General features: G+C 42.6%; 1 protein-coding gene across 2 annotated transcripts in view; it reads left to right on the top strand.

Moving 5' to 3' along the window:
• LOC140736308 (short transient receptor potential channel 4-associated protein-like) overlaps window positions 1-12335 on the top strand; it is a 155689-nt gene that overhangs the window by 91439 nt on the left and 51915 nt on the right. For both annotated transcript variants that reach the window (XM_073062299.1, XM_073062300.1), the window contains exon 5: window positions 8639-8694. In XM_073062299.1, the coding sequence (XP_072918400.1) occupies window positions 8639-8694 (56 nt within the window). The remainder of the gene's footprint in view (window positions 1-8638; window positions 8695-12335) is intronic.

Below are 12335 nucleotides of genomic sequence, written 5' to 3'. Positions count from 1 at the left end.
ATAGCCTCAGCCTATTTCCTTGCTTTTATTTCAAGGGGAATAGAATATAAATGCCAGCATTGCAGTTGCCTTCTTTACCACAGACTCAACCTGTAAATTAACCTTCTGGGAGTCTTGCATGAGGATTGCTAAGTCTCAGTGCACCTGTGATGTTTGAACCTTCTCACCATTTAGATAATAGTCCCCATTTTGTTCCTTTTACCAAAATGTATTAGCATACACATCTTAGCACAGTCCATCTGCCACTTTTTTGCCCATTCTTGCCCATTGCCCATTGTCTACTCATGGATAGTCAACATGGCTTTGTGAAGGGAAGATCGTGCTCATGAGTCTGATTGAGTTTTTTTGAAGAGTAGGGCAATGGATGTGGTCTACATGGACTTTAGCAAAGCATTTGACAAGGTCCCTCACGACAGACTCATCCAGAAAGTCATGAGGCATGGGATAAGTGGAACCTTGGCTGTTTGGATCGAAAATTGGCTTAAAGGATGAAAGCAGAGGGAAGTTGTGGAAGGAAAGTATTCTGCCTGGAGATCGGTGACTAGTGGAGTGCCGCAGGGATCTGTCCTGGGGAGCCCTGCTATTTGTGATTTTTATAAATGACCTGGATGTAGAGGTGGAAGGATGGGTGAGTAAGTTTGTGGATGACACGAAGATTGGAGGAGTTGTGGATGGAGCTGTAGATTGTCGAAGGTTACAAGAGGATATAGACAGGCGGCAGAGTTGGGCAGAAAAATGGCAGATGGAGTTCAATCCGGACAAGTGTGAGGTGATGCATTTAGGAAGGACAAACCAGAAGACTGAGTACAGGATAAATGGTCAGTTACTTAAGAGTGTGGATGAACAAAGGGACCTTGGGGTTCAAATCCATACATCCCTCAAGGTCACTGCACAGGTTGATAGGGTAGTTAAGAAGGCCTATGGGATGCTAGGCTTCTCATTAACAGGGGGATTGAGTTCAAGAGTAGAGAGGTCATGTTGCAACTCTACAAATCTCTAGTGAGACCGCACTTAGAATATTGTGTTCAATTCTGGTCACTTCATTATAGGAAGGATGTGGAAGCTATGGAGAGGGTGCAGAGAAGATTTACCAGGATGTTGCCTGGTTTGGAGAACAAGTCATATGAAGCAAGGTTAGCAGAACTGGGACTTTTCTCTTTGGAGTGTAGAAGAATGAGAGGGGACTTGTAGAGGTCTACAAGATTATGAGAGGCATAGATAGGGTGAATAGTCAGTACCTGTTTCTCAGGGCACCAATAGCAAACACAAGACGGCATATGTACAAAATTAAGGGAGGGAAGTTTAGGGGAGACATCAGGGGTAAGTTTTTTACACAGAGGGTTGTGAGTGTCTGGAATGACTTGCCAGGGATGGTGGTGGAGGCTAAAACATAAGGTGTATTTAAGAACCTCTTGGACAGGCACATGGATGAAAGAAAAATGGAGGGTTATGGGGTAGTGTGGGTTTAGTACTTTTTAAGGATTATATGGGTCGACACAACATGGAGGGCTGAAGGGCCTGTACTGTGCTGTAGTGTTCTATGGTTCTATTCTTCCAATTTGTCTAAGTCCCATTGCAATCGCGTTGATTCCTTAACACTACCTACCCCTCCACTTCCCTTCATATCATCTGCAAGCTTTGCCACAAAGCCATCAGTTCCATTATCCAAATCATGAAAAAACAATGTGAAAAGTAGCGGTCCCGATGCAGGCAGCCAACCAGAAAAGGCTCCTTTTATTCCCACTCACTGTCTCCTGCCTGTCAGCCTTTCTGCTATCCTTGCCAGTATCTTTCCAGTAACACCATAGGATTTTATCTTATTAAGCAGCCTCATGTGTGGCACCTTATCAAATGTCTTATGAAAATCCAAGTAAGTGACATCCACTGCCTCTCCTTTGTCCACCCTCCTTGTTATTTCCTCTAACAACTCTTAACAGATTTGTCAGCCAAGATTTCCCTTGACATATGCTGACATTGACATATTTTATCCTTAGTCTCCAAGTACCCTGAAAACTCATCCTTAGTAATAGACCCAACACTTTCCCAACCACAGAGTTAGGCTAACTGGTCTATAATTTCCTTTCTTTTGCCTTCCTCCTTTCTTAAAGAGTTGAATGATAGTTGCAATCTTCCAGTCATCCGGGAACTTGCCATATTCAAATGATTCCTGAAAGATAATGACCAATGCATCCATTATCTCTTCAGCAACCTCTGTCAGTAATCAGTCCATCTGGCCCAGGTAACCTATCGACCTTAAGAGCTTTCAGTTTGCCTAGCACTTTTTTCCTGCATAATAACAAAGGCAGTCATTCTTGCAGTCTGACACTCACGGACCTCTGGCACACTGCTAGTGCCTTCCACGGTAAAGACTGATGCAAAGTACGCATTCTGCTTTATGTTATTGGCTAGTTTGCCCTCATATTTCATCTTCCTGATCATCCAACTTCCCACTCACTTTTGCTACCTCATATGCCCTTTCCTCGGCTTTTATGTGGTCCTCAACTTTGCTCGCAGCCACGATTACCTACTCCTGCCATTTGAGAACAACTTCTTTTGTGAGACATATCTATCCTGCACCTTGTGAACTATTCCCAGAAACTTCAACCATCTCTGCTCTACCATCACCCTCAGCAGTATCCTCCTCCAATACACCTGGACAAGCTCCTCTCTCATGTCTCTGTAATTCCCTTTATTCCATTGTGATACTGATAAATGTGACTTTTGCTTCTCCCTTTGAAATTGCAGTATGAAGTCAATCATGTTATGATCTGTGCCTCCTAAGGGTTCCTTTACATTAAGCTCCCTAATAAGATCTGAGTTATTACACAACGCCCTATCTAACCCACTTTCCCGAAGTGGCTCAAGTACAAGCTGCCCAAAAAAGCCATCTCGTAGGCATTCAACAAATTCCCTCTTTTGCGATCAAACGCCAACCTGCTTTTCCCAATCCCCTTGCATTTTGTTGTTCCCCCATTACAAGGGTGTCATTACCTTTACTACATGGCTTTTCCAGCTCCCTTTGCAATCTGTTGGCCACTATTTGGAGACCTATATATGATTCCCATAATGGCTTTTTTATCCTTGTGGTTTCTTAACTTCACCCGCAAAGGTCCAACATTCTCTGATCTATGTCTCTGCTTTCTAAAAATGTAATTCCATCTCTGACCAGGAGAGCCACACCACCTTCTATTCTTTCCTGCCTGCCCTTTAGCATATGCTCTGATGTTAAACGCCCAGCTATGGCCTTCTTTCAGCTACGTCCCAGTGATGCCCACAACGACATACCAATCAAACTGTAATTATACCATGAGTTTGTCCACCTTATTCTGAATGCCACGCCCATTTAAATACAGCCCCTTCAGTCTTGTATTCTTTGCTTTTTTGAATTTTGCCTCCGTGGTACAGTTTAACTGCTCTGTCTGCATTTGTACCCAATCATTGGCTTTTCCTTCCGTACACTCATGTTGCATCCATCATGTACTTGTAAACCGGCTGGCTCATCCATAGCTCTATTATACTGGTTCCCACCCCACCCCCACCATATTAGTTTAAACCACTCCCAGCAGCCACCTCTTTCAGAACTGTGGGGTGTACACCATCTGGTCTTGGTGGCTTATATACCTTCAGATCTTTCAGTTTCCCAAGAACCATTTCCCTAGTAAATGGTAATTTCTCACACTTCATGACTCCTGACCCCCTGGAACTTCCACTGTACTGCTGATACAAAATACTTATTCAGTTCATCCACCGTTCCCTTGTTCCCCATTAATACCTCTACAGCGCCATGGGACCCAGAGCGATTGAGCAGTGAAAGAAGTGCATGGAGTAAAGTCAGATCTAACATATAGAGAGGCTTTGAGGAAAGAGAAGCAGAATAAAGAGGCTTTGAGGAAAGAGAAGCAGAATAAAGGGTGTAAAGGTAGTAAGGTAGAAGGGCTAAAGTGCGTGTACGTCAATGCAAGAAGCATCAGGAACAAAGGTGATGAACTGAGAGCTTGGATACATACATGGAATTATGATGCAGTGGCCATTACGGAGACTTAGCTGGCACCAGGGCAGAAATGGATTCTCAATATTCCTGGATTTCAGTGCTTTAAAAGGGATGGGGGGGAAGGGAGGAGGGGTGGCATTACTGGTCAGGGATACTATTACAGCTACAGAAAGGGTGAGCAATGTAGCAGGATCCTCTTTTGAGTCAGTATGGGTAGAAGTCAGAAGCAGGAAGGGAGCAGTTACTCTACTGGGGGTATTCTATAGGCCCCCTGGTAGCAGCAGAGATACCGAGGAGCAGATTGGGAGGCAGATTTTGGAAAGGTGCAAAAATAACAGAGTTGTTATCATGGGTGACTTTAACTTCCTTAATATTGATTGGCACTTGATTAGTTCCAAGGGTTTGGATGGGGCAGAGTTTGTTAAGTGTGTCCAGGATGGATTCCTGTCACAGTATGTTGACAGGCCAACGAGGGGGAATGCCATACTAGGTCTAGTATTAGGTAACGAACCGGGTCAGGTCACAGATCTCTCAGTGGGTGAGCATCTGGTGGACAGTGCTCACCACTCCCTGGTCTTTAGCATTATCATGGAAAAGGATAGAATCAGAGAGGACAGGAAAATTTTTAATTGGGGAAGGGCAAATTATGAGGCTATAAGGCTAGAACTTGCAGGTGTGAACTGGGGTGATGTTTTTACAGGGAAATGTACAATGGACATGTGGACGATGTTTAAGGATCTCTTGCAGGATGTTAGGGATAAATTTGTCCTGGTGAGGAAGATAAAGAATGGTAGGGTGAAGGAACCATAGGTGACAAATGAAGTGGAAAATCTAGTCAGGTGGAAGAAGGCAGCATACATGAGGTTTAGGAAGCAAGGATCAGATGGGTCTATTGAGGAATATAGGGTAGCAAGAAAGGAGCTTAAGAAGGGGCTGAGGAGAGCAAGAAGGGGCAGGAGAAGGCCTTGGTGAGTAGGGTAAAGGAAAACCCCAAGGTATTCTTCAATTATGTGAAGAACAAACGGATGACAGGAATGAATGTAGGACGGATTAGAGATAAAAGTGGGAAGATATGCCCGGAGGCTGTGGAAGTGAGCGAGGTCCTCAGTGAATACTTCTCTTCGGTTTTCACCACTGAGAGGGAACTTGATGACGGTGAGGACAATATGAGTGAGATTGATGTTCTGGAGCATGTTGATATTAAGGGAGAGGAGGTGTTGGAGTTGTTAAAATACATTAGGATGGATAAGTCCCTGGGACGTGATGGAATATTCCCCAGGCTGCTCCACGAGGCGAGGGAAGAGATTGCTGAGCCTCTGGCTAGGATCTTTATGTCCTAGTTGTCCACGGGAATGGTACCGAAGGATTGGAGGGAGGTGAATGTTGTCCCCTTGTTCAAAAAAGGTAGTAGGGATAGTCCAGGTAATTATATACCAGTGAGCCTTGCATCTGCGGTGGGAAAGCTGTTGGAAAAGATTCTTAGAGATAGGATCTATGGGCATTTAGAGAATCATGGTCTGATCAGGGACAGTCAACATGGCTTTGTGAAGGGCAGATCGTGTCTAACAAGCCTGATAGAGTTCTTTGAGGAGGTGACCAGGCATATAGATGAAGGTAGTGCAGTGGATGTGACCTATGTGGATTTTAGTAAGGCATTTGACAAGGTTCCACACGGTAGGCTTATTCAGAAAGTCAGAAAGCATGGGATCCAGGGAAGTTTGGCCAGGTGGATCCAGAATTGGCTTGCCTGCAGAAGGCAGAGGGTTGTGGTGGAGGGAGTACATTTAGATTGGAGGGTTGTCCTAGTGGTGTCCCACAAGGATCTATTCTGGGACCTCTACTTTTTGTGATTTTTATTAACAACCTGGATGTGGGGGTAGAAGGGCGGGTTGGCAAGTTTGCAGGCGACACAAAGGTTGGTGGTGGTGTAGATAGTGTAGAGGATTGTCAAAGATTGCAGAGACACATTGATAGGATGCAGAAGTAGGCTGAGAAGTGGCAGATGGATTTCAACCCGGAGAAGTGTGAGGTGGTACACTTTGGAAGGTCAAACTCCAAGGCAGAGTACAAAGTAAATGGCAGGATACTTGGTAGTGTGGAGGAGCAGAGGGATCTTGGGGTACATGTCCACAGATCCCTGAAAGTTGCCTCACAGGTAGATAGGGTAGTTAAGAAAGCTTATGGAGTGTTAGCTTTCATAAGTCGAGGGAAAGAGTTTAAGAGACGCGATGTAATGATGCAGCTCTATAAAACTCTAGTTAGGCTACACTTGGAGTACTGTGTCCAGTTCTGGTCTCCTCAGTATAAGAAGGATGTGGAAGCATTGGAAAGGGTACAGAGGAGATTTACCAGGATGCTGCCTGGTTTAGAGAGTATGGATTATGATCAGAGATTAAGGGAGCTGGGGCTTTACTCTTTGGAGAGGAGGATGATGAGAGGAGACGTGATAGAGGTGTACAAGATATTAATAGACAGAGTGGACAGCCAGCGCCTCTTCCCCAGGGCACCACTGCTCAGTACAAGAGGACATGGCTTTAAGGTAAGGGGAGGGAAGTTCAAGGGGGATATTAGAGGAAGGTTTTTCACTCAGAGTGTGGTTGGTGTGTGGAATGCACTGCCTGAGTCAGTGGTGGAGGCAGATACACTAGTGAAATTTAAGAGACTACTGGACAGGTATATGGAGGAATTTAAGGTGGGCGGTTATATGGGAGGCAGGGTTTGAGGGTCAGCACAACATTGTGGGCTGAAGGGCCTGTAATGTGCTGTACTATTCTATGACAGTAACTTACTAATTATGTTTCTATCTATGACAGTCATTTTCCAGAGGTCCACTATACATGCTCGCCTCCCTTTTACACTTCAGGTATCTGAAGGAACTTCTGGCATCCTCTTTAGTATTATTGGCAAGCTTATTTTCATATTCTATCTTAAATGACTTTTTTCATTGCCTTCTGTTGCTTTTTGAAAGCTTCCCAATCCTCTAACTTCCCACTAATTTTTGCTTTATTGTATGCCCTCTCTTTTGCTTTTAAGTTGGCTTTGACTTCTCTTGTGTTGTCTTGCCTTTAGAATACTTTGGGATGTATATATCTTGTTCCTTCAGAATTTCTTCCAGACATTCCTGGCAACACTGCTTTGCCATCATCCCTACCAGTGTTCTTTTCCAATCAGTTTTAGGCAACTCCTCTTCCGTTCCACTATCATTCTCTTTACTCACTGTAATATTGATATACTTGACTTCAGTGTCTCCTCAAATTTTAGGGTGAATTCAATCATTTTATGATTACTTGCTTTAAATGTTCTTTTACCTTATGTTCTCTAATTAATTCCAGTTCATTGCATAATACCAAATCCAGAATAGCTGATCCCTAGTGTACTCAACCACAAGCTGCTCTAAAAAGCCATCTCGTAGGCATTCTAGAAATTCCCCTTCTTGGGATCCAGCACCAAGTTGGTTTTCCGAATGTACCTGCATATTGAAATCCTCCATGACTATTGTAACATTTTCCTTTTCATGCATTTTCTATCTCCTATTGTAATTTGTAGATCACAGGACCTGATCAAAAGGTAGCTCTTTTTATTGCACCTGTGACGTTGATTGTCGAATAGTTAATGTGCTTAACTGGATCAGCAAATCTGCAGATGACACAAAGATTTGGATATGGACACAAAGTCATGGCTTGCAGCAGAATTTGGACCAGCTGGAAAAACGAGCTGAAAAAATGCCGGATGGAATTTAATGCAGTCAAGTCTGTGGTGTTGCACTTTGGTGGAGCCAACCAGCAATAGGTCTTGCACAGTAAACAGTAGGGCATTGAAAGAGGTCTCACAGGTAGATAAGGATGTAAAGCAAGCTTTTGGCACATTGGCTGTCGTAAATCAAAGTACTGAGTCCAGGAGATGGGATGGTATGTTAACGTTTTATAAGACATTAGTGAGGTCTATTGTGGAGTATTGTATGCAGTTTTGGTCACCTAGAAGGAAAGATGTAAATAAGGTTGAAAGAGTACAGAGAAGATTTATAAGGATGTTGCTGAGTCTGGAGGACCTGAGTTGTAAGGAAAGATCAGACAGATTTGGACTTTAACCCTTAGAACATAGAAGATTGAGAGGAGATTTGATAGTGGTATACAAAGTTATGAGGGGTATAGATAGGGTAAATGCAAGAAGACTTTTTCCCTCAGTGAAGTTGAGTGGGTCTGCAACTAGACATCATGGGTTAAGGGTAAAAGTTGAAAAGTTTAAGGGGTTCATGAGGGGAAACTTCTTCACTCAGTGTCACGAGTGTGTGAAATGAGCTGCCAGTGCAAGTGGTGCATGTGTGTTCAATTTCAGCGTTGAAGGGAAGTTTGGATAAGTACATGGATGGAAAGGGTATGGAAGACTATGGTGCCGATGCAGAACGATGGGAGTAGCTACTTAAATTGTTCGGTATCGACTAGATGGGTCCTGTTTTCTTTATTGTACCTTTTGATTCTATGAATCTTTCCAGATTTTTTTTCCCATGTGCCTAAGACATTTGCATGGTACTGTACTTTTTAGCATTTTGTACAAATCAATGGATTTTTTTTCCAAGATGTTAAGCACTTTGAAATGCTCAGATGAAATGGAGGTTTTGCCAAATCTTTCTCTTTGTGTGTGTTACAGTGAGTGAAGACTTGATAAAGGATTGCCTAAGTATATTATACAACACCTGTATCTGTGTAAGTGAGATTTAATGTTCCTTATGTGGTTGTGCTTAATAAGTTTCCTCACTTCACAAATTAATTTGGGGTCTTGTATGTGGAAGTTTATAATACATAAATATATTTGCAATTGCAAGTTTTTGGGAAAGATTGCCATTTTGAATTTTGTGGCATAAATTAACAGATATTGCAGTTTGACTTGTGAATAGGCAACAGAAGTGTTTATGGTATATGTAGGTATTTCTCATCTAAGATATAGACAATATACAGAGAACTCCCCTGAGGAAGAATAAAGGTGTTGACTATTTTCTACATTAGGCAAAAAAATAAGAAATCAAAGGTGCAAAGGGACATGCAAGTCCTGGTTCAATATTCCCTCAAGGTTAACCTACAGGCTGAATTAGTAGTAAAGAAGGCAAATCCAATTTAGTGTTCATTTCAAAGACTAAAATATATGAAGCAAAATTATACTGATGAAGCTTTGTAAATAAGCCCTGATTCTAATATGCTGGTCCTGGACAGATTTTGGAGGTGGTTTTCAAGAATAATCCCAAGAAAGAAAGGCTAAACATATGAAGAGCATTTGATGTTTCTGGGCCTGTACTCAAATGGATTTCTGAAAGATGAGATGGTGTCATTAAAGCCTTCCTGATACTGAAAGGTCTGGATAGAGTAGATGTGAAGAGAATGTTTACATTAGTAGGAGAGTCTAGGACAGGGGTTCCCAACCTCTGTTCCGTGGACCCCTCAGTTAATGGTAGGTGTCCATGGCATTAAGAAGGTTGGGAACCCCTGGTCTAGGATCTGAGGGCATAGAGCCAGAATAAAGAGATATCCCTTTAAAACTGTGATGAAGAGCAATTTCTTCAGCCAGAGGATGGTGGAGACCAAGTCATTTGATGTACTTAAGGCGGATCTGGATTGGTTAAGGTGTACAGAGAGAAGGCAGGACAATGTGATTGTGGGGAAAACAGCCATGATTGAATGGTGAAACAGACTTGATGGGTTGAATGGCCTTATTCTCCTCCAATATCTTAAGGAAGGTAGAAAGAATGGCGTAATTGGAATTTTTGGAAGAAAAGCAATAGAAACCTTTGGGGCCTATTAAATCTGTAGATGCATTTGTGGAGAGTAATAGTATCATCCAAATTCCCTTACAATTTCCAAGTTGTCAAATTATTTTCTCTAATGTAGTATCAATTTTTTCTACTGAATTCATTTCTATGACCTAAAACTCAGGTCAGGCAGCAACCATGTTCTTTTCCATGGATGCTGCTTGACCTGCTGAGCTCCCCCAGCATTTTGTGTGTGTTGCTTTGAATTTCCAGCATCTGCAGACTTTCTCACGTAGGCAAGCCTGTAAGACAGAGAAGAAGAATTAGGCCATTCAGCTCATCGAGTCTGCTCTGACTTTCCATCATGGCTGATTTATTATCGCTGTTAACCCCATTGTCCTCCTCCCCATGACCTTTGATGCAAAGACAAATCAGGAGCCCGTCAACCTCTGCTTTAAATATACATGATGTGGTCCTTGCAGCCCTCTGTGGCAATGAATCCCATAGATTCACTACCCTCTGGCTGAAGAAATTCATCCTCATTTCTGTACTAAATGGACGTCCCTCTATTCTTAGACTGTGCCCTCTGGTCCTGAACTCCCCCACTATTGGAAACATCTTCTCTACAACCATTCTATCTAGAACTTCCAGTGTTCGATAGGTTTCAGAGAGATCTACTCTCATTCTTCTGAACCCCAGCAAGTACAGGTCCAAACCATCTATTCATATGTTATCATTTTCATTCCCCAAATCATTCTCATGAGCCTAGTCACTTCCTAATGCCAGTGCATTTTTTAGATAAGGGACTCATACCTGCTTACACTACTCCAAGTGCAGTCTGACCAATCTCTTATAAAGCCTCAGCATCACATCCTTGCTTTTATATGGACTAGATGGGCCAAAGGGTCTGTTTCTGTGTTGTACTCTGATTCTATGATGAAATGAATGCTAATATTGCATTAGCCTTCCTTACCACTGATTCAACCAGCAAGTTGACCTTTAGGGAATCATACGCAAGGAATCCCAAGGACCTTTGCACCATTGGTTTTTGAATTTTCTCCCCACTGAGAAAATAACTTATGCCCTTTATTCCAATTACTAAAGTGCATGACCATATACTTCTGCACACTATATTCCTTTTGCCACTTCTTTGATCATTCTCATAATCTAAAGTCCTTTTGCATCCTCCCTGCTTTACCTGCTGTCTACCTATCTTCCTATTGTCTGCAACTTTGCAACAAAGCCATCAATTCCATCATCCAATTCATTGACGTATAATATAAAAAGAATCGGTCCCTATGCTGCGGAAAGTCACCAGCAGCAAGCCAGAAAAGGCTCCCTTTATTCCCACTCTTTGTCTCCACTCTTTAATTAGATTCCTCATGTGTGGCACCTTGTCAAAGGCCTTCTGAAAATCCAAGTACACAACATGAACAGATTTTCCTTTGTCTATCCTGCTTGTTATTCCTTCAAAGAATTCCATCTGCCACTTTTTCCCCCCATTCTTCCAATTTGTCTAAGTCCTGCTGCAATTGCATTGCTTCCTCAGCACCACCTACCCCTCCACCTACAGTGGTATGCAAAAGTTTGGGCACCCCTGGTCAAAATTTCCGTTAATGTGAATAGTTCACTGAGTAGAAAATGAACTGATGTCCAGAAGTCATGAAGTTTTAGATGAAACATTCTTTTCAACATTTTAAGTAAGATTAGTGTATTATTCTTGTTTTGTACAGTTTTAGAGTGGAAAAAAAGGAAAGGAGCACCATGCAAAAGTTCCTGCATGGTGGAACCATGCAGGAAGGCATCCCAAGAGATTTGAGCTCTCAGATAACTTTTACCAAGGTCTCAGATCTTAATTAGCTTGTTAGGGCGATGGCTTGTTCACAGTCATCATTAGGAAAGGCCAGGTGATGCAAATTTCATCAAATGTTATAAATATCCTGACTCCTCAAACCTTGTCCCAACAATCAGCAGCCATGGGCTCCTTTAAGCAGCTGTCTAGCACTCTGAAAATTAAAATAAATGATGCCCACAAAGCAGGAGAAGGCTATAAGAAGATAGCAAAACGTTTTCAGGTAGCTGTTTCCTCAGATCATAATGTAATTAAGAAAAGGCAGTTAACAGGAACGGTGGAAGTCAAGTTGAGGTCTGGAAGACCAAGAAAACTTTCTGAGAGAACTGCTCGTAAGATTGCTAGAAAGGCAAACCAAACCCCCGTTTGACTGCAAAAGACCTTCAGGAAGATTAAGCGGACTCTGGAGTGGTGGTGTGCTGTTCTATTGTGCAGCAACACCTGCACAAATATGACCTTCATGGAAGAGTCATCAGAAAGAAAACTTTCCTGCGTCCTCACCACAAAATTCAACATCAGAAGTTTGCAAAGGAACATCCAAACAAGCCTGATGCATTTTGGAAACAAGTCCAGTGGACTGATGAAGTTAAGATAGAACTTTTTGGCTGCAATGGGCAAAGGTACGTTTGGAGAATAAAGGGTGCAGAATTTCATGAAAAGAACACCTCTCCAATTGTTATGCACGGGGGTGGATCGATCATGCTTTGGGCTTGTGTTGCAGCCAGTGGCACAGGGAATATTTCACTGGTAGA

The sequence above is a fragment of the Hemitrygon akajei genome, chromosome 11, assembly GCF_048418815.1.
Source record: "Hemitrygon akajei chromosome 11, sHemAka1.3, whole genome shotgun sequence".
Lineage (NCBI taxonomy): Eukaryota > Metazoa > Chordata > Chondrichthyes > Myliobatiformes > Dasyatidae > Hemitrygon > Hemitrygon akajei.
This window is presented reverse-complemented; position numbering and strand designations above follow the sequence as displayed.